Source organism: Sylvia atricapilla, chromosome 3, assembly GCF_009819655.1.
Source record: "Sylvia atricapilla isolate bSylAtr1 chromosome 3, bSylAtr1.pri, whole genome shotgun sequence".
Taxonomy (NCBI): Eukaryota; Metazoa; Chordata; class Aves; order Passeriformes; family Sylviidae; genus Sylvia; species Sylvia atricapilla.
In genome coordinates this window covers 77,653,825-77,677,163 of record NC_089142.1, presented here as the reverse complement: position 1 = coordinate 77,677,163, position 23,339 = coordinate 77,653,825, and the positions used below count along the sequence as shown (strand labels likewise).

General features: G+C 39.0%; 1 protein-coding gene across 6 annotated transcripts in view; it reads left to right on the top strand.

Annotated features, from left to right (window-relative positions):
• Positions 1–23,339, top strand: part of LTBP1 (latent transforming growth factor beta binding protein 1) — a 184,927-nt gene that overhangs the window by 41,139 nt on the left and 120,449 nt on the right. For 5 of the 6 annotated variants that reach the window (XM_066315902.1, XM_066315900.1, XM_066315901.1 and 2 more), the window contains exons 4-5: positions 3,540–3,715; positions 20,727–20,894. In XM_066315902.1, the coding sequence (XP_066171999.1) occupies positions 3,540–3,715; positions 20,727–20,894 (344 nt within the window). Of the gene's footprint in view, positions 1–3,539; positions 3,716–20,433; positions 20,895–23,339 lie in introns of those variants that run through there. The other variant, XM_066315903.1, reaches the window with a different exon arrangement.

Here is a 23,339-nt window from a genome sequence, read left to right as displayed (position 1 = left end):
GAAGCAGTGGAAGGAGGAAACAGCTGGCAAAGGTCAGGCTGAACTAGTAACTGAATTTTAACAATTTATGGGGGACAGATAAAGGGGTAGTTCTATTTCTATGCCTTTTGAACTGGCTTGCATATTTTTTAACTGTCTCATAGTTTTACAAAATAATGGTTTTCTTCTCCTTTCAATTTTTCACTGTGACTTTGGGAGGAGGTAATGCAGAAGGAATTTAATTTCTGTGCTTGCATGAAGCAGTAGTGTTAACAATTCATATTTCCTGAAATGTTGCTAGCTAGGAGCCAAGCATGGGAGCATCAGGCTTACAGCAAATAAAATAAAGTAAGCCACCTGAGTGAGATTTGTCTTAGTTTAGTCTTGACAATAATTTTCATGCCAAAACATCTTCCTTTGTTGAGGAGGATTGGGTTAGGGATCACCTAGGCAAACTTGACATCCCCAAGTCCATGGGCCACAATGAGATGCATCCATAAGGGCTGAGAGAGGTGGCAGACATAGCTAGGCCACTCATGGTCATCTTTGAAAGATCATGGCAGTCAGAAGTGGTGCTTGAGGGCTAGAGGAATGCAAATGTCAGCCCAGCCTTCAAAAAGGGCAAGAAGGAGTGCGCAGGGAACTACTGCCTCATCTCAGTCTCTGGAAACGTAATGGACTGCCTTGTTCTGGAGGCCATCTTTAAGTACTTGGAAGACCAGAAAATGGCCAGGAATAGTCAGCATGGATTAACTAAAGGTAAATCATGCTTGACCAACCCAGTTGTCTTCTACAGTGCCAAAACTCCCTGGATGGATGAGGGGAGAGAAGTGAATATCTTCTACCTGGAGTTGAAGTCCTTTGACACTGTCTCTCACAACATCCTGATAGGCAGGCTTGGGAGATGCAGACTGGAAGAGTGGACAGTGAGGTGGTTTGAGCAGTGGCTGAATGGCAGAAGACTTGACCAAGTCCATATTGTTCACTCATTCTTCAATGAGTAGGATGAAGAGGTAGATGCCTCCTCAGGAGGTTTACTGATGACACAAAACTGGGAAGAGTGGCTGGAGGAGGATCCTGACAGGCTAGAGGATGGGCAGAGAGAAACTGTCTGAAGTTTAAAGGCAAATGCATGGTCCTGTACCGATACAGGCTGGGGGCTGACCTGCTGGAAAGCAGCTCTGTGGAAAAGGACCTGGGAGTCCAAGCTATCCATGAGCCAGTAGCACATCCTTTTGGCCAAGAAGGCCAGTGTTGTCCTGGGGTGCATTAGGAAGGGCACTGCCACCAGGTCAGGGAGGTAATCCTGCCCCTCTGCCCAGCCCTGCTGAGGCACATCTGGAGTGCTGTGTCCAGTTCTGGGCACCTCAGGACAAGAGAGATACTCTGAGAGTGGGTTTGAGGAGAGGGCAGCAGTGGTAATCAGCCTCCTCAGTGGCAGCATCTGTATCTAGTATTTTGATCTCTGTTGTCAAGTCCTGCTTCTGCACTCGGTCTAGACACTCTTTTATGTCCAAAACCAGAGATGGATGTCCTTATGCATAGGCATCAGATGGGGTCTGTTAAAAAAAACAGGTTGTGCAGGAGTGATTGTACTGATTCTTCAAATAAATGAAATTCATCTGTAAGCAGTACTGAAGGCAACAACTTCAGTTTTATCTCGGGCTGAGGGTTTCCTGGTCATACTTCTTATCAGACTCTGTTGAATTCCAAGCCTGACTTCCAGTGCCAGTGGAGGCTGTCTTTTGGTCTTCTGGTAGCAACCCTAAAGACAACATAGACAATACGGTATTCTCTCTTAGTCTGGCAAAAGGACTTCTACTGAATGTAATGAGACTGTGTAATTACTGTACTAGAAATATTGACTTGAAGACAGCCTGAGCAGTTATGTTTCTGTTCTACATAGGAGGCTTAGAATGTCACTATTAATGAATGCTCTTGTTAACTTGGATCAGTTTGAGAAAAAGAGCATCTGTGTAGGACAAAACCCCATTGTTTGTTCTAACCACAAATCCATTGGCTACAGTGGTTACTAAGCATCTTGAATAACATCACCAAGGAGTTTGGCATTGCTTTGGATATAGGGGCTGGCTTGGGCTCTGCATATCAGAAAACAATGTAGTAGTCATCTGAGTTTTTAGCTGAAACTCTGCAGTCTCACCTCTATGGGGAAGTGCTGTTCAGCTGTCCTTTATAACACAGGGTTCATGGCTTATTCTCAGAGGAGAGTTATTTACCCTGCAGAACCGTGGCTCCCAGGGATGGTTGTTAAAATGGTTGTTTTTTCCCCACTTTTCCATTTTTGAAGACCAAACTGGTTGTATACCCTCAGCTGAGAATGAAGTAAGGGGGGCTTACAGCATCCCACTCTGTATGCCTTCATTTGAGCAAAGGATGATGTAGTCCTGATAGCCACTATTATTAGGTTAGTAATTGATTCTACTCTCCGTGGAGTGTGTGTCTTTACAATCCGATCTGCACTAGCTATGACTGCTTGAAGGCACGTTAGTAGTAGGTTTGTTACTTGAAAGTCTGTTATTACTTGCTAGTTGGTGGGATTCTTCAGCCTTGGGGCCCCAAAGCTGCTTGCAGTTTCTTTGCATGTGCTAAGAGCTGCCCAATCTGCTGCATTATTAATTGCTGGAAGAGTGAAGGCCAGTTTGTTAGTGAAGAAATGATTCCTGCTGCTGATGGTGGCTAAAAAACCATGGGCTTTTTGACAGGGAGAGGAGGAATTGTTATTGAAAGTTAGTAAGGCCTTGTGCAGTGAGAAGCTGAGGTCAGAGGGAGGAATCTAACCATATGAATCAGGATTAGCTGTCGGGGATCTTGAGCTTGAAGGAATCTTCTTGTTTAGCAGGAAGGTGAAATGGTTTCGTTGTTAAGGGAAGCCACATAGTTCTGGGACGTTTGTGGTTATGGGACATTTGTCAGAGATGTTCAGTAGTGCAGGCAAAGAGAAAGTGGAAGGGCAAAGTAATGCAACTCTGGGACACGAACTTTCTGATTAGGTGGGAAACAGTCTGAAATGGGAAGAGGAGCAGTGCTTGCTCTTTGGCTACAGGGGTATGGTGAAGAAAGATGATTTCTGGGAACAGAAGGGAAAAGTCAGCTGGGTTTAGGTTCTACTTAATATACCTTGTATGGAATGACAGTTGTAAGAAATGGTATAAAGTTAGAATGCATCACCACTTCTGTGGCCTGTCTGGAAAGCTCTGTGTGTTAACAAATTTGAGCTGTAACTCATTTTGATCAGGGTTTTTCCCTGTTCCTCCTTGTTTTCTGAGCTATCCATGATGTTTTTCTTGCCTTGTCAGAAAGAAAGTTATATAATCCATGTAGTCTGTCTTTCTTAGGAGTCTATTGATCTGACAAGACAATGAGGGGGCTAAATGCTTGGAAAATCAGGTGCTTACTTTGTAAGGTAGTAGGTTTCCCAAACAGTATTTTCAGAATTTGGAGTAGAGTTGAATTTGCCTTCAGTTTTGTTACATGTAGTTTCTAAGTCTAATTTATTAATTCTTACATTGTTCTGTCTTTTCTATCTCTTTCCAAAACAGGATGATACCCCTTTCATCTCAGACACTAATGATGAATCTTCATCATGGCCAAACACAGGAATATGTGATTAAGCCCAAATATTATCCAGTAAAAAAAGTGATTTCAGGAGAGCAGTCCACTGAGGGCTCATTACCACTGAGACTGGGCCAGAATCAACCTGCATCACCTTTGCGATGTGAGTACAACTGCAAAAAGCAACTCCCTTCTCTCCCCCTACAGAGCTCTCACTCCCCTTGTTTTAAGATCTTGAAATTTTCTGCAGTAACACTTGAAGACAGAGAGAGGTTAAAATAACTATACACGAGAATTCTTAGATTGGCAAATGCTCCATTATTCTACATTTTGTGGAGAAACAAAACAGATTTCCTGGATGAAAAAAAAAATCGAACCTGATTCACTGCTGAAAATTCATCATGCCTATTTCTAGATAATAGATTTTTCTTCAGAAAAGGGTGCTTTGTGAATGCTTTGCTAGGATAGGCTCATCTATGAGTGTAGTCAGTGTCAGTATGATGGATACCTTTTTGGAAAGCTGGAGTTCAGGACTGCGGTCTCATTGGTGACTGTTTTTCTCTATATTTAATTTATTATGTGTTTATGAACTTCTGCACAGTATGGAGGCAGCCTGAGAGTTTCTGCTTCATATTTATAAAAAAAAGATTGTGTAGGTGCCCAGCTTGTGGCCTTGGCTCATGCCCCATTGTGTGCAGAGTCTGAGGACAAGTTTTGGCTTAGAAGATGAAGAGCTTGATGAATTATGGGTTAGGTATTACAGAACGTCTGCTGGCTTGATTTGGAGAAAAGTTCCTGCAGCTGAATAATGGACTAGTTGACATTGAGACATTGAGACCTTAAGGTACTTGCAGTCTCCTGACAGACTTCTTTTGCTGTAGCACGAAGAATTATGTTCTGCTGAGGTTTTAGGAAGAGCCATTCCTTCTGAATATTTAACTAGAATTCCTTTGTGTACAATTGCATTTCTGCATTGCACATCTTTATGGTCTGTCCATTTACACTTAAATACAACTTAAGTTGTGAGTTCTTGCTTCCTTTTCCTCAGGTATAAGTGTTTGGAATGTTAATGAGACTATTTGCTCTCATGGGAAGAATTGTGGGCAGCTGGAGGTTTTTCAATTAACATTTTCAGAGTGGTGAAGTATTCTTAAAAAAGCAGTATCTCCTTTCTTAAGAATTTCAGAAAAAAAATATTTTTTTTTAGTCATGCTGTTAACATCAAGCAGTTGTCTCTTTTGTAGATAAGGTAATACTGCCTTTTTTTTTTTTCCAGTCAGCAGTTGTTTTCCTTCAGATAAAATATTAATAGCCACCAGGATTGGATTGTGTCCATCTCTTATGACTTTTACTAGTCAAAGAGTGTACAAATTCCAGGCTGTATGGTTCTCCGGTATTTGGAGTGACTGTTCCAGATTGGATTCTGACAAAAAAATCTTTCATTTTGCTCCCATTTTTCAGGCTGTTTTAAGTCAGTCTACCTTTGATACACTCAGTGCTACTCACAAGTATCAAGCTGTCACTAAATGGATGAATTTTGAAAGCTATTTGGTGTGGGTTTTTTTTTTCCTTCTATGGTAGCATAAGGAGATGGAGCTGTAAGACAAAGGAGCCAGTGCTTCCAGCTCTTTCTGGCTTACTTGAGCCCCACTGTTAATTACAGTGTTCTGAGGGACATGATTAGGAGAAGGAAGACCAGGACCTGAAGGCAGGAGTGTTTTTTATTAAATTCTAAGAAGCCCCTTAGTGAGCAGTGCATTAATAAAGCATTCTACCCTTACTGGAAAGCTCATGGGTCCTAAAACAGCCAGAGGACAAGTAGTAAAAGATAAGGTCAGCCATGACTTATGTGTTGGCTCAGAGGTAAAATGCAAGCTATTTGGATGGTTTTAGGGTTTTCTGGTTTCTGGAGGTGCTGGAATGAACTTGAAGATTAGAAGACTGCTTGTTTTCATAAAAATTGAGTTCTAAATTTCAGTTGTCAGTATTTTAATTCTAGGGATGTTGAATTAGCTACAGTGAGGTAAGATTAGGATGTGAATCTTCATGTCAGGTTTTCTGTGATAATCATGAATATGCAGTTCTGAGTCCTGTCTTGACCAGAGATAGGCTCTGTGAATTAGGTCATTCTTATGTTTGATGTTCACTGTCTAGTTAATTTATGAGAGCGGCTGATAATCTTATGGTGTTACATTATTGCTCTTAAATGTGTAATCTTATTTAATGGGACAGCCTCTTACTTCATTGAGCAAAGGAATTGGTAATGGCCATGCGGAGAAACTTTAAAAGGAAGAGGGGGGAAAAGATAATTTTATCAAAAAGCAGAAGCCAGAAAGTTAGTACTGAATGCTTCACAACTTTTTTTTTTTTTTTTTTTTTTAATGGTAACATTAAATAAAATTGTTTTAGAGAGGAGAAGAAATAGTAGCCACGTAATACTTGGTGGCACTGCCCAAGAGTTTATAGCTATCAATTAACATGGAGTGCAAAGCTACTCATTCTGTTTGGGTTTTATGAGCATTTCTATGCCTTTTACTTCAAAATATTAACACTGTGGCAGAGATTAGCCATTGTGAGAAATATACTCTGTAGAATAAACTCACTCCTCTAGCTGTAGCTGCTGTTGCTTTTGAATTTTCTGGACTTCTATAGATTGTTTCAATTTGGTGATATAAAATGGGTAGTCTTGAAACTGGAAGAAGTGTCTGGAAAAGATCTTTCGTTACCTTTAGAGACAGGTTGGTCCTGGCAGAAACAAATGAGATGTTTCTGGGGGTACTGGTACACTGGGAAGAAAGCTGCCAAATGTGACCAGGTGCTTCTGAGCATCTTCTGATTTATAGAAATTCAGTCATGTTTAAATGCCTATCACGGTCTTGTCAGATGAGCTTTTGGAGTTACTAGGGTAAAAAACATTAAAGTTAATTCACATTAAACATTTTTCAATTAAAATTAATTCAAGATGCCTTCTGGAATTTTTACTCTGATGCATTTGTAAGCAGTTTCACTTCTCTGGTAATGTTGAGAACATGCAATATAGTACTTTTATTAAAAACAGCAATTAATCTATTCTTTTGGCTTTTAAGATGAATTTTACTTAAAAGTTATGTTTACTTAAATTTACATAAAGTTACATATCACATCAACAGAGCTTGAAAATTCAGTAAACCACTGGGGATGCAGTTATAGCTCTTAAGGTCACCCTGGGATGTGAAATTGAGCTACTTGGCAGTAGCAGGTAGTGTTTCTACTGTCAAACATTTTAAACTTTTGTCCTGTAGGATACAAACTCTGAGTAATTCTCAAGGGATGTATTACCTGCTTTAAAGTACGTACTGTCACACTTCACCTGTAGTCTGCCTAAATATTTGGAACCTCAGAGTGAAAAATTCTCTAATAGTAGCAATGACAGCAGCACAGAAATTTCAGCTATAACATTCAGGTTTCAACCTGATAGGCCATAATACAGTAGTAAGATTTTTTTTTTTTAGTATCTCAGGTACGTCTACCTATGACATTTCCCACTACTCCCTTAGTGGCACTGTTAAATAGTAACCACTAGACATCTGAGCATGAATCCTCTAAATATCTAAATATCATCTAAATATATAAATATCTAAATTTATAAATGCAATGCTGAAGAAAATTAGTTAAAGGAATTCTGTGCTGTTTCTGTTGGTGTGGTGGTTTGAAAGCAAAACAAGTAAGAGGCTCCAAGTCAGAAATACAATTTAATTGGAAGAAAGGGGAAAAAATAAATAGAAAAATAAAATAAAATAAATGCAATAATACAAAAAGGCCACTGACAGAGTCAGAATAGAACCTGAGCAGGGTGATGGAAGCAGTCCAGGTGAGGTGGTCTTCCTGAAGCAGTGATCCTGTAGAAAGGTCTGGTAGCTCTGGTCCTCTGAGAATCCAGTGAGTGAGGTCTGCTTGTTCTGTCCCAAAACCCAGCTTAAATCCAGGTGAGAATGCTTGGCTCCTCCCCCTGGGCGGAGCATCTCACAATGGGATGATGAGTCATACAGAGGGTCCTTGATGGCCCATTAAAGAGAGAGAGCTCCTGGAGGGAGTTATCTGTGAGTCATGGGCAAGGCATTGATGGGCCATTAACAGAAGGCACCCCAGAGGAAGGGGGGCCTGGGAAGACACTGCTCCACCTGGATTCAACAGTTCATGAAGATTGTGATAGAATACTTTGTGCGCATCCTACACTACAACCCAGGACAGTTCGTCTAAAATGTATAATTTTAAATGCAATTCTAAATTCTAAATGTAGTCTTTCTGGAGTTCCTTTCAATGCAGTTATTGTGAGAACTGCTGATTACAACAGTGAGAGGCTAGGAAGTTCTCTGTTTCATTCTATCCACTTCTGGTTGCTATATGGTTCTTCAGAAAATGCATTTTAAATACACACTTCATTTTCCAGCCTGAGATACCTGAGGGCTAGTGTTAAGTGGCATTGTGCATTTTGCTGATTGAGCTGAAAATAGTGAAATTTCTGCTTCTGAAATCAGTTGAGCTTTCCTGTATTGGCTTTCCTATATTGGCAGCACAATACACTGGTAACTTAGTGAAGGTCTTCTGTAAGTTTATATGTAATTATATGTGCTGGCTTCACTGATGATTTCATAGGTTGATTTGAGCAAATCCCAAGTGTCACTTTGAAATGCCAGTTTAAACTATTTTTGTGGAATTGTACCATTCTGACTTCATTAAATGACACTTACTTCATAATAATAGTATTTCCCTGCCAGGAAGTATGGGTAAACAGCTACAAAAGGCATAAATGTTTTCCTGCTTAAAGAAGTGCACACAGAGATATGACATGTGCTGCATTTAAATTCATCTGTATGATTTGACGTTATTCCCAAGTTCCAACTTCGCAGGAAAACCTCCCCCAAGTCTTCACTGGGTTAGATACTCTATCCACTGTTCTTGATATTGCTTTGTGGAACAGCCCTTCATGTACAGCAAAATAATTCTCTCACTGGCTTGTCTTAACTAGATCATTGCATTGTGATCCTTGTAACTTCTCCCTATCAGTGTTTTATGGACATTAAACAGTGGTAATGTTCCCAACTGGAAGTTCTGGGAAATTAGGAGATGAGAGGATCTTAAGGCTGCACTCTGTATAAGATATAGCCAGTAGAAGGAGATGAGTGAAACCAGAATGAACTCTTAGATGATTAACATTAAGAAATAACGGTATAATTACAACATAGTCTATTTGGAGGGAATGTAGAGTCAAATTTGCTTCAGTCACCTACGGCAACCAACATTCACGTATTGCTCCTAAAATCATACATAGTCAATTGCAAGAGAATGGGGTGTGTAAATGTTGGGGATTTTTTTTGTTTGCACTCTCAAATGCGTGTATGTTCAAAGCCTGCGCTCTCATTCCAGAGGCAGAGGGGATTTTTCTGGGATAAGCGGAAAAGTTGAAGAAAAAATTTTGTTGCTGTCAGCATCAGGGTCAAACAGCACTGGGGCTTTTCCAAAGAACAGTTTTAGTGTGAAGCATCCTTTTCCTCTTCTCTCACTTTAAAAGCATTATTCTTCCTGCTGTTGAACAGTGTGGCAATTCATAACAGCCATTTAAAGCTCACTTTTGATTCCAGCAGGACTTTGAAACAACAGACTGAATTCTAGATATGAATTTAGTTATTTAGATGCACATTACTGCAGCTAAGTCTAGCAAACCAAGCAGCACATTTACTTTGCTTTTGCCTCAAAAAATAGTGACAAATTCTGAAAAAATGACTAACAAATGAATGCAGTTTATTTAGCAATTATAAAAGACTATGGAGTTCTCTGGAAACCTTGGAGACAGAATAGCTCTGTATAAATACAAACAATTTCATTCAATATACTGTTGCTGTAGGCATTCTAGCAATACCCTTGCTAAGCTGTCTTTGTGATTGTTTGTCTGTCTTAAAGGGCTCACGATTGAGGAGGCCAGAAAATCAGCACCCCCCAAAACTTACTGTATTTTTCTCTTTGGAATCTGAAAAACTTTTATGGCCCTGAGCTCACCAGAAAACAAATGTCTGCCTGACAGGCCAAGGCTGTTGGTGCTTTTATAGAAACCATTTTAAATGTTGCATTCACCCAAAAAGGAATTCTCAACCCCATGCTTTAAAATACAGAGACAGAGACTGATATACAGCAGAATGAGGAAGAATGTTGGAAAAATAGATTGGTGATCTGGCAAACAGAATTAAAATCAGTTCAAAGCATGTAATTGCTGGGGGAAAACACAGACTGAGACAAATGCATGTCAACTTCTGCGATGAAAGAGTTTTGGCTCCAAAACCAAAAATTGCTCAAGAAGAAAAGAGGCGGCTTTCCAGAAAATTCTGTAGGGGAAAGCCTTTATGATGTTTAAAAATGTTGATTTAGGTGGATATAGAGACTTATTGAACCCACACAATTAAACATTAAGAGTCCCTTAGCCTGGCTAACTGAAGAGTTGCTGGTGGTGCAAGTCTTTTGATATCAAAAGTTGATTCTGATTGTTGCAAGTAGCTGACTCTGGTTTTTTTCATAGGAGATGTGAAAATGCTCCTCTTGTCAGTGCCATTGCCTAGGCCAGAAGGAATGAACAAATGTTGACAAAAGAATTGCTTCAAGAAGGTTCATACCCTGTGAAACAGATTTCAGAATCAGTGACATCCTTGTGTCTGTTGTCATATTTTCCTCTCTTCAGAAAATCAGGGGGGAAAAAAAGATGTTGGCTTCATGTACTGCTGAGAGAGAAGATTTTTAAGGGTGATTCAGCATGCAGAGGCGGCTGTATTCATTTATAACTTTATTCCATGATGTCCTGTCCTTTGTCACTGTTTACAGTTTGTTGACTTCCTTAGTGCTTTTTGATTGTTTCAGGAAATGAAATGCCAAGTGGATATGCTTTAGTAAGGTAATATTAGCTTAATTTTTATCTGCTATTCTTCCTAGAAATGATCAACATTGACTCTTGCAATTTAGACTTTTTTTCTCGTTTGAAGGGAGTTGCATATTTTGGGAGGGGGAAATTCTATCTCGAGAAGTAATACTCTTCCAACTTGAGACTCGTAATACTATTGTCTAATATTTGTAGTATTATTGTGAAAGAAGCCTAAATAATAACTTTAGGCAAAAAGCATAATTTCAGATGAGTACATAATTTCAGGTAGGAATTGCACCCCTAAGGTCCAGCCATGGCTAGCTGTGGACCACAAGGGGGAATCTGGGCTAGGACAAAGATAAAAGAGAAAAGGCACCCTGATTCCTCTGGGAAATGATCCCACAGGTTTAATGCAGAACCTGATCCTCAGAGCCCAGGAGGAAGAAGAGGGCGGGGGACCCCTTGTCCCAGGAGTTTTAAGCCCCAGGGAAGAGGGGAGGGGGCTTGATGGCCAGTGGGCAGACTCAGGGAGGAGAGATACAGGGGGTATCAAGTGAGGGAGAGGTGCAAAGATGCTTGGGAAGGTACAGTCAAAGAACACTCAGTGCAAAACAAACTAACTACTTAGTGCACTACCGCAGGGAATGAGTCTTATTCCCAGTGTATAAAGACCAAATTCAGACCTTCTTGTGAAAGAAAAAAATGCCACTGTTGATAAAGTGGACAGTGGCATTGTGTTCAGCTGGTAATTTTAAAGCTCCTGTATGGTTGTAAGTTTGTGTGTAAAGATGATGACTTCATTATCAGAGTGCATTGCAGCAGGTTCCATCCGTGGAAAATTGCTTGTGGTGGGCTGCAAGGTTACTGCTGCTTCATTACAGCTGAGATGAGGACTGTGTAGAATAACTCTATGTCTTATATAGATGCCTGTGTCTAAATGTGGATTTTGGGCCTTTGTTATCACATTACTCAAGGGAAAGTCTTTCGGGTCCAGATGTGCTTAGGTACCTAAGAAGCTGGATAATTTGAATTGAATCTTTAAAAGGCTTGTTCACCTGAATGCTGTACTTACAGCTGGAGTGGTAGCCAGCCCCAAACCTAAAGCACTGATGTGAACTCAAGCATGAGACTTTTGAAGAGCTTGAAGTTCTGTTTCAGGACAAGTACTTCACTCTGGGAAAGACAGGTCATCTGGGTGCTAATATTTTGAGTAATTCATATTTGAAATTGCAGCTGAAGCACTTGACTGCCTGCCTATCCTTAGAAGTACAGTCAGCTGAACTCTCTTGCAGGACTGAGCTCCCCAAGGACTGCCATAGCAGTCATAGTGGTGTCTGGAATCCAGCTGTAGTGAAGTCACGTAGTTCTTCAAAGAAAAATGTCTGAGCCCTAAACTAAGCAGTCTTGAACTAAGGATTTGAAATAAGCAGTTTAAGGCCATCAGCCTTTACTTTAGAATGGGTTTGGGCACACTTCTGTTCAATATGCTGCTTGCTCCATGCAATTCATTTCTCTCATCCCATGGAAAAGAGACCAAGGACTACTTGAGGCTAAAATTTAGTTCCTTACCATCATAACTATTTGTGGATCTAGTTTAAATATAATTTATTTAAACCAAATAAATGCAGTACAGATTAAAAGAATTATTGCCCAGTAAGTTTATTGAAATGAGTTGAGGCCATTCCGTCAGACATCAAACCACACTGCATTCTCTAATTTATTTGGGTTGGTACCTTTTTCTGGCTCACTCTCAGCTATGTGAAGGAAGATGATAGTTTTGTTTCTCATTACAAGGGAGAATGGCTGTAGTTTAAGATAGGATGTTCACTGCCTGAGGATCGTATATAAAGAATCTCTGTAGTGGTAGAAAAGACAAGGAAGACAAAAGGTGATTCATAAAATCTACTGGCAGAAATCTCAGATTTCAAATCTATGCGTGATTTGTACATTTATGGGTTTCCACAGGACAAAATTCTAGGTAATTTCTGTGAATTCCTCTCTTGCTCTAAAAAGGCTGGATCAGTGAGAGAATTGATCAGCAAAGGGCTTGTGGCATGTAAACACAGGTCTTTCTAAACAATCTCAGCACTTGTGCCTGCATATGTTCCTTTGGTACTTTTAAGTGAAGCCATCCATAGAAAACAGAAGAAATCTGTGTTGCAGATAGTAGAGAGCTTTTTGGGATTTGTCAAAATTATTAGAGAATGAATGAATGAAACAAGAGTTGCTGTAGTAAATGGCTTCAAACAGTACACTCTTCTCTGTTTTAAACTGAGATTAAGATAATTGAAGAGTGGGTTATTTGCATCTCCTAGAATAGACTACTAAAAATTTTAGTGTGTTTTGGAGGATGGTGGAGGTGATGATGAGGAACACAGTGGAATTCTTTGACAGGGAGCAAAGAAGAGATTGTATCCCTGTGATAATCAGGAAGGGAGAAGACTTTTCCAGTTATTTTTCATCTCAGTTACCTTCTTCCTGCCTCGAAGCTTCCTGGAAATTTTCTGGATGGCTTCTTTTCCTGTTTGTCAAGCATGCTGAAGAAGCAAGCAGGGCTTAAAAACAGGGTAGAGAAACAAGGGTGTGATAGAAGCAGAAAGTCTGAGAGCTCAGTTCTGACTGAAGGGAGAAGATTGTGATAGGAGCTTCTGAGCAAGACAGAAGGAGGAAGTGATGTGAAGATGTAGTGACATGGCTAATCAGAAATAGGTGTCTAGAGAAGTGTGTATAATAACAATAGTGGCAGTAAGAATGGCAACAAATATCAGTGCATAGCCCCCTTCAGTTACTGTCATATTAGGTAGTTGGATCATGTTTTGCTTTTTTTGGAAGCCATGTAGTTTGCATCAAGACAGTGGAACTGAGTACTTGAAAAGTGATGAAATATCAAAGGTTAAGCTGTATTAAGTAATGAAATACACGTAGCATCATACAAATGCAGCAAAAATATGAAGTACAGAAATAACAAAAAGTAGGAGTGCTAAGGTGATTACTTTTCAATAGTGTGTTCCTATAGCTGTCTAGACATGTTAAATCAAGTACAGCTTGCCATACTGTCATCTGCTCAAAATGTTCGACCGGGTGGGTGTGCACACCACCTCACCTCATGCAGAGCTGGGGTTGTACTTTTTTAAGCATTAGCGAATGCATTGCATCTTGGATGAAATAAATCTGGATCATCTTATTTTTACTTTTGTTGACATGTCTAATTTCTCCCAATGCCTGTGAAAAGAGAACTGGCTGTGAGGTGTACGAGGGAACAGTAACCAAGTTTCTGGAAAGAGTGAAGTTAGGCATTATATATTGAAGCCAAAGTCAAATTACTCAACAGCTGTGCCTTGCCTTTATTTAATCCAGGTAGTTTTCAGACTTGTTTGTGCTTGTGACTGTTACAGAAAGAATAAGGCTTATATTCTGCGTGATTTTTAGATGGGTGAGGTTTGAATGCAGGAGATTTTACTCCTGTGCTCAGAGCAGAGTTTAAGGATTGAGTTCAGTCCTGCTAAGGTTGTGCAAGGGATGTTCTATATTTGCTTTACTGGGATGATATCTGTATCGACAGATCAGAAGGGGATTTGGGAGATGTGCGCGCCTTTGGCCTAGCCTGCAGGTTGGTTCTGGGTGTGAAGTATCGGTTAGTGCATTGCTGGGAAACGAAAATAAATTAAAATCATAGAAGTATTTTATGTAAAGCTGCATTCAGTAATTCTGCTGCTCTCCCCCACCATTGATCAGACCTCAGCTGCAGTATAGTGTGGCTTTGGACAGTGTTTGTGAAGTAAGATGAGGACCAAGTGACTGGTATGAAAAGCAAAACAAAAAAAAGATGGAGATCTGCATAGGCTGTTAGACTGAATGTTTAGATGGTTTTGGTCTTGTCAAAATGAGACTGAGGGAGAATGATGGCAGTGCTCTTCAAGTATGTTAGAAAATGGTCCACAGAGGAATAATGTTTTCTTCAAGTGTGCTGTAGATGAAGCAGGGTTATAGTTTGCTTGAGTTGCTACAGGGGAAATGTGGGTTAGGTGTTTGTATTGCCTTTGCAATAAGAGAGGCTGAAGTGCTGGAATAAATTCTTCGGCAAGGCTGTGGAATCTGCATAATGGATGGGGTTTGAGGATAGTCTAGACAAACATTTTATTTAATGTTGCTGTTTTATCCTGGGAAAATTAAGATGGGTGAGATTAAGTGATCTCTCAGAATCACTTTCAGCCCTTTATGTGCCTTTTAAAGCCTTATTTCTCTTAATGTGTAATCACAAATTTAGGTAAGATCTGCCTCTTGCCTGTATGTCAATCTACTGTCTATTTATCTTTTTTTTTTTTTTTTTTTTTTCTTCTTCTTCTTTAGCTGCTAGCATTATAGATTGTCTAGATGATGTTATTTTTAAGTTATATGACAGCTAAGTTCAGCTTGTTCAGATCTTTGGGAACTAGCTTTTTGTTGGTTGTGGTGTTTTTCTCTTTTGTTCTAAATTGATGACTAAGTGGTAACAAGACAGAACTTCCTCATATATTGTCAAAAGTGTAAAAAGGTCATTTGACAATTGTTCTAAGAGCTTAAGTATCCTAATTGTGTGGTTGATTTTTATACAATGTCATCTTTCCTTTTAGCTGAATGAGCATATATAGTGTGAGGACTAAACCAAGTGGATAATGAAATAAATGGGAGACACCTTTTTTTAGGAAATAAGAAGTAATTTCCTTCTGTTTCTTTTCTCCTTTTTTTTTTTTTTTTTTTTTTTGGTGTGTATGTCAGCATTTAGCTAAGAAAAAAGAGGGTGTTGCTCATCTAAGAATTTTAAAGGTTGAATATATTAGTTGTTTAAAAGTTAATTTGGTTTGTTTTTAGAAGATTTAATTCTAGATGCTCTCCTCATGCATCACGGTTATAATTTAAAAATGTGAAATAGCCTGAGATTATCTATTCTCATTGGGAAGAAAATGTAATTTTAAAATAGAATTTTCAGGTCTGATGACACATGGTATAGATAAACATATGAGGACTTACTGGGATCAGTGCAGAAGTAGATTGTCATGAAAAGACTTTGTCATTTCTGGAGATACTGATGGAATAATTTTAGAAATTTCTGTACAAGGAATATGGAAGATGTGTGCATAAGCTACTCAAAACTCAGCTGGTAGAAGCCACTGCTTGTGATTTTTTTTAAATTGTGAATCCTTTTGATTAGATTGCTGTGAAGCACAAAATTATCACACAAATAACATCAATGTTTTTGACACATTAAAATGTTTTGCTCTTTGTGCCCTCTTGACCAATGTAGTTAGTTATCTATTTAACTGAATACCAGTCCTGTTTTCACTAGTGTTGCTAGCCCATTGTCTTCCTGTAAAACAGGGACATACCGCAAATCATCTGAGCTCCACTGCAGCTATTGAATACTGTCAGAATGTTGGAGCTGTGAGAGCAGCCACAAATCCAGGGAAAAAATGGTTTATAGAAATTCTTCTAGAAAGAAACCAAGTCTCAGTTGCATTACACAGAGGCCGAAGAGGTTGAGGAGGAATCCTTCCCCTTATACAATTATTTCCAGGCATGGCTGTGTAAGCTATTGTGACCACCTGCATGTAAAACCTGCCACCTGCCCTGTCTTAACTACTTCACCTTTTCTGCTAATGCAGGGGGAAAAAAGATTGTCACAATGGATAGCAGGGGCAGAAAGGGTTCTGTTAAGAAATCCTTATGCTTATATTTTCCATTTCTCCCGCAGTTGTTGCTAAATCATAAATTTATCACAGCAGGAGTTTGCTGTGTTCATGATATTATATCATAGTGACTTACGGAGATGGAAAAACATGACATACATACAGTGCCAACTCTCAACTAAAATCTCATCACTTTACCCAGACATATTTTTATTTTTTTTAATCTGGCTCAAGAGTTTTACAGATTGGGAAATTATGGGTACATTCTTCCACTGATCTCTTTTGACAAATGTATCACAGAGTTCTTAAGTATAAGTGAGCCTGGACTAGGAGGCAGGATGATGGCGCTGTTGGCTGAATCTCATAGTGAATTTGCTGTCTAGCTGAGGGATGAAGACTATTAGTCATCTTGATTGTCCTGTCTTTATTAAAACAACAGTCTGAGTCCATCTCTAGTTTGGCCTCTTTTTTTCAGTAACTTTGCTATTTATTTGGTGTTTGCACCTTCTGCTTTTGGTTTTTTCATTAGGCTTGTTTGTTTATGTCATCTCATACTTGTATTTCTTCAATCTGCTGTTATACTTAGGAGTGTAGTGAGGTGTTTCATTTTCACATGTTTAAAATCAGTCTAGAAGAGTCTGATATACTTCTCTGTGTGTGTGTATATATATATATATATATAAATATATATATATAAATATTCCAGATATGTTGTTGTAGCACTATCAAGTTTTTTTCCAGAAATAGATTTGAGGTAATCTAAGTTGCAGATTTTGTCATGCCTGTGTCATAGTGGCATCATCAGTAGAGTTTCTGGAGTTTGAATAAAGTACTCTGTATACTTCCTTAAAAATATTCTGTCCTTTAATATGAACTAGTCCAAATTCAAAAGAGGTCAAGGCTATACCATTACCAGTCTTTTCCTAGAATGAAATTGTGGGGTTTAGCATTAATACTGCAAAATCAGCTAACAGATACTGAAGAGTAGTTTCTCATTTAGAATTGAATTTTCCTCTTTGGAGAAGAGGTGGCGGGGGAGAAATACAGAAGAGGATATTCAAGGAAGTCCAAGAGTCTGAACTTGAAGTTTCTGTTAAAAGCTCCCTTTAAGGAGAAGGGTTTATGGTCTTTTTTTAAAATTGAATTTGTGTGTATTAACCTCACTGTTAAGGTCCCTAAGCCTCAGAAGTTGTGAGGATAGTTTACTTCTTTGCAACTGCAGAAAAGAATGATAGTTATGTGTCTGCCTTGAATCATCTCCTCATAGACTGATCACTTTTTAGCTCAGAGGCCATAAGTAGCTTTATATCTATCCTAAATATCTTCAAGAGAATTGAAGCTAAAAAGCTGAGGGCACTTGGTCTGTTCAGCCTGGAGGAGACTGAGGGGAGACCTCAGTGCAGTTACATCTTCCTCTTGAGGGGCAGAGGAGGGGCAGGCACTGATCTCTTCTCTCTGGTGACAGTGACAGGACCCAAGGGGATGAGCTGGAGTTGTGTCAGGGGAAGTTTAGGTTGGATATTCAGAAAAGATTATCCCAGAGGGTGGTTGGGCACTGAACAGGCTCCCCAGAGAAGTGGCCACAGCACCCAGCCTGACAGAGTTCAAGATGTGTTTGGACAATGCTCTCAGGGCCCATGGTTGACTCTTGGGGTGTGCTGTGCAGGACCAGGAGTTGCACTCTGTCTTCGTGTAAGTACCTTCTAACACAGGATATTCTATGAAAAACTCTGCTGAATGATGATTTGAATATTTGTAGGGGCTGGGGCTTCCATCATGTTGTTTTTAAGACTTTTTCCTGAAAAACTCAATTTAAATATTGTGTCGGGGTACTCTTTAGCTCTCTAGATATTGGTCTATGTTTCTGAAAGTACTGTTTGACTACTATTACTCCCAAACTTAGATACTAGTACTTTCTCATCCAAAAGCACTGAAAAGCAAATTTTACAGTTTCTGTTGTGTCTCATACTAAGGCATCTCTTTTACCAAAATAATTGTGCTACCAGATTTTCTGGTAAAATTTAAACTATGTGATAAAAATTATTTCAAAATGTTTGTTGGTGTGAACACCAGGCTCAAGATTTACTACAGCTCAGCAATCAACAACATAGTACAGAATACTGTGAAGGAGAATTAAATGATGGTTTAGTTTCATCTTTACTATTTTAAAAACATAACTATGGGCCTGAGGCTGGGTGTACAAACAATCTACTGCACTTTAAATTGGGTCACATTCAAAAGAGCTGCTTGAGTTCACAAATAGCAAATTTTATTGAATGCTACACATATGGATGTTTCCTCTGGGTTACCTAATGCGCTAACTGCAGAGTAAGTGTATACAGCACTAACAGTGCTATTGCATTCACGAGCTTCTTGTCCCAGGTCAGCACTCAGCAGAGTTGAGGGAACAAGACTTAGTGAAAGGTGTCCCCACTCGGGGGTGAGGACAGCAAACCTGTCAGTCTGTCCCTGCACAATTTCATGTCAAATTCTCAGGTCCTGGGTAGATGGAAAATGGTGGTATTTCTTATAACTCATTGACCACGATTGTGCCAGGTGCTGTGGTGGGACTATGGTCACACTTTCTGTTCTTTGTGGACATGTTGTACACAGTATTTCTCGGCAGGAGGTGTACTTGGTTTGTACAGAACATCTCGGGATGTCAGGTAGAAGAATCAGAGTGGTCTCCACTTTTCTCCCATGCTCGTTCCTGATGCCACAGGAACACAAACCGTGTGACCTCAATTCAGTTTCAGTATTTGCATGGTGAGCTCCATCACATATTGAGCTCTGCATTTTCTGCCCTTCCAACACTGACAAAGCCAAATTATTTGGGTTTTTTGTTTTTAGCTAAACCAGAAAGCTTGTCTGGGTCCCCCAATACTGGTTTCTACAGTGTAGGCAGGACTGACTTTTGTGACTCAACTAACCCTGTTTTTTTAATTGCATCACATCCTAAAGGAAAAATACTGCTAAAATGTCTGAAAATATAAGATATAAAATGGAGTCTTTTCTAGGAAAATATAAAACTATGCAAGTAAAATGTGAAGTTGGCAATATTGCTTGTGAAGCTATGCTTTAAAAAAGCAAAGCTTAGATGTTCTGCTCTCAACAGTTCATAGGTCACTTATATCTGTTTATTGATTAAGGTGTATTCATTTTCGTATGAAATGCGTGGCATCCTAGAATCCACGGTGCCTTCTAAATCCCCTAAAATCGCAATATTAGCCTTTGATCAAAATATTTTATTCTTGTATCTCTCAGGGCTCTTCCTTTTCTTAGAATTGTTTAGGGAGAATAAGGTGGGAGCATCTGTACTGCAGCTGCTGTTGAAATAGAGCAATGCCTTTACTGTAGACAAAACAATCGGCACAATTGCTTGAATTTATTTGCTCATGATGAGCCAGAAATAAGAAGATGGGAAGATTTTCTTGGTATTTTCAAAAAAGTGTTTGTCTGGAGGGTATTTCATGAACTAGGTTAGGCAACTATCCAGCAACTTTATTTCTATGACATGAGGAAAAAGGGAGATTCTTCTCTTTCAGTGTGTCATCTCTTGGCATTGTTAGGTTTGATATGAAAGTATTTATTAATAGTTTCCACAAAGATCTTATGATATATTTTCTGAGTTTATTACTTGTATGCAGAGGACAAAATGTTTTCTTTTTAAATAATTGCAAATGGAATCTGTTCTTTTCCGTGGTTTTTCCTAATAAGTAGTTTTAATATGGTTTTTGTCTTCAGTTGTTAGGTACCGAATCAAATGCATCTGGTTTTAAATGTAATTCTATAACAAGAAATTCTTAGAGCCATCTTAATTACAAATTAGTGCTTGTGCAGTCTTTATTATTACATTCAAGTTTTTTAAAGTGACTACAGGGAAGTATATTAAAAAAGTGAATCTGGCCATTTTTTATCTTTGATCTCAGTATTTTAAAGCACTGATACTTCCTCACTCTTTTCTCGGAGCTATTACTGAAACAAAGGCTGACAGTAGAGCTCAGTCTGTAATATGTAAATTTTTGTGGAAAAATAGTGCCAGAAAACTGTGAAGAACAAATGGGTCCAGGCAGCTGCGTCACAAGGTTTGACCACTTCAGGCTGGGGTGCCAGGAGATTTGAGACAGATGTTTTCAGACATGCCGCATGCCTAAAACGTTTCCAGGGGTCGAGCTACAAATAGTGACTTAATAAGTGCAGAAACAGGAAAAGTATGTAGGAATACACGAGAGTTTATTCACCTCTAGGTGCACAGCCAGCCTCTTTACATTACATCTGCCTGTCAGGGTTGGCTATTTAAGCTGTCATGCCCTTGGTATTGCTCTTTGTCTGCCTGTGAATAAAGTGCAGCATTGTGATTACTAATCCCACTCCAGTGACTTGACTTTAAATGTGGTTTTGGAGCAGATCCCGGAGTTCTGTTTGCTAAGCTTCCTACTCCTGTTTCAGAGACACCACTGGAGATCTATGAGAGAGCACTGCAGACTGCCCTCCTCCTGTAGACCTGTCGCCTTCCCCCCCCCCGCGCCTTTTTTTTTTTTCCCAAAAAACTTTTTGAAGGAAATCAATGGATACCAAAGTGATCTGTTTATTTTTCTTTTTTTCTTTGCCTCCACTGACAGTGGGAAATCACACTGGTCGCATCAAGGTGGTCTTTACACCCAGCATCTGTAAAGTGACTTGTACCAAAGGCAACTGTCAGAACAACTGTGAGAAGGGAAATACAACCACCCTCATCAGTGAGAACGGCCATGCTGCTGACACTCTGACAGCCACTAACTTCCGAGTAGGTAAGTACCCTGAAACTGTAATTGTCCTTAGCTGTCCTCTCCCGACTAACGGAGGGAGGAGATGTTTTGTTATTAATACCAGTTGTGCATCTGTTGCTCTTTGTTTGGAGGGCTGTGCTGAGTAGGAACCATTGTATGTTAGACAAGCTTTCTGGAGTCCTTCGGAAATGTTCCCAAAAGTTCCTTATGTGTCAGAGAGAAAAAGCTCCCATATTTTCCATCTGAGTTTTCAGCTGCAGGGATGCAACATGCTAAGCTGAAGCTTTTGGTAAAATTCTTCCCTCGGTTTGTGTTAGTAAATAGGGAAAATGACAGATTGCACAAAAAGTTGTGTTTCCTGTATGAAATGCACACAAAACCTAGTGAACAGCTAACAGTGACTCTGTCTTCAAAAATTTGTTCAGCAGTTCCTTAAAACTACAGTCCTTTTTGAATAGGCAGCAGCTTAAAACTTTTCTTACTGCTGAAAGTAAGTCAGATTTCATATTTGGCATTTTTAGAAAGTGAAATAATGTTAAGCCTAATTAAAGTTACTGAAGCCAGTAATTTCTTTGTTAATGTTTATGCTTTCTACTTGCACAGTAAAAGTATCAACAGTATGCCAGTCTAAACCTTACAACTCTTTGACTCTGTTGAAGCAAATCCTGAAAGCTACCTAGGATAATGATTAGCATATTTTAACTGTATACTGTATAGGCATTTGTGTGCAAATATTTGCCCTGTAAGTGAACATATACAGATATATGGGTGCATACTTTAAATTTATTGTTTCACTTTCTGATACCCTGAACTGCTCTTGGAAAGTAATTTTGTAGTTATCCTGAAAATATCATAGTGTTGGTTGGGGGGGGGGGGACGGAATTTAGCAAATTTCTAGTTAAAGAATGCCAAATATGAACATTGAAATTTTAGTCTCTGTCTAGAATAAACATAGAATTCAGGCAGGGCTGAGGCTGGCCAGTATTGCTGTTTTTCAGATGCAGTGTATTTTGTGCTCTGAAGGTGGTGGGGGGAAAGCCGTTAGAAATTACTGTTCTTTCCTTATGGACAGATGATACAGAAAGCAGTTCCCTCTTTTAATGCTCCTACTAGACTGTCAGACTGAGGGAAAGCCCTTGAAGTTACTAACTCATTCTTTCATAGTATGTGTATTTGTAAAAATGTATGTTTTGGACTACTAGTAAAACCAGTTTTTTAAAACAAGGGCAGAGCAAATTTTGGGGTTTGTTTGTGGTTGTTGGAGGCACAAAAAAAAAAAAAAAAAAAAAAGAAAAAGAAAAGTATTTTGTAAAGGAATGATAAATCTTATACTTTTAATTTGTGTTTAACTACCAGTGCAGATTTTTAGCAATGTTTTGGTAAGAACCCCAGCCTAAGTTTTTTGTTTGATTTTCTGACTAGCATGAAAGGATAGGGTTATTCTTCCCTCCTTTCATTTGACCTAATTTTTCTATTGAAATTATGAAATGCTGAGAACAGGCAGTCATGTAATTTGTCTGCTATGTAAATCTGTGCTGTAACATGACCTCCTCTCAAATACTTGAAGGCTTGGAGAGCGGAAATTGACCTGTGAAGACGTGTTCCACACCTTCTTTCCTGGCCTCAGGCCACGCAGCTCTGATGCACTGGGTACAATGGGCTGCTAGAAACATTTCACAGAAGCAGCCTATAATAGTACTGGATGCAAAGATAAGGGAGGCTTATGTTGAAAAATGTATAAAAGTGAGTTGTTACACATGGATAAGGGCTTTTCACTTGCCTGCTGACTATCTTCCTTACTACATTAAAAGGAAAAAAAGTGTTTAGTACAGCTCTAGGTACTGACATTTTCATGGAAGAGTAAGGTCAGAACTAGCCCTTAAAGGCTCTCCAGTTAAAAATAAAAATACTGCATGACCCTCTTAAGAACTAGAGAAGAGGAATCCTCTACCTGTAGATTGAATTCTTTCACCAGTCACAGTTTTCAGGAGCTTTTGAATCAGAGTTTAAAATATATACTATTGAAATAATTTTTTATATCTGTTCTCTAACAAGCTTAGGCTTGTCTTGATGTTTCCTGGCACATAAAGCAGAAGTAATTTGTGTCTTCAAAGATCATTAACTCTTGTTATATTTTTAGTAGCTGAATTATATTTAAATTGTGCTTTTAGCTTTGAAGTCCCTGTTCTAAACTTCTTTACTTACTGTTAATGTGTAGAAATTCTTATTTAGATTACTTGGTATTTAAAAATGCAACCATGAAACAGAATGTCATGTCAGGAAATACATATTTAAAGCAGTTAACAGCGCTTTTTAAGTGCTTTAAAAAGACTTGTTTTTTAAAATATTTGTTTTTTAAATATTTGTTCTTCCTAAAACCAGATAAAATAGTCACATGGCCTATTTGGAAAAGTTTTAAATGCATTTCTGTGGCAGCAGCATCCTAATACACAACATTGAATTTGG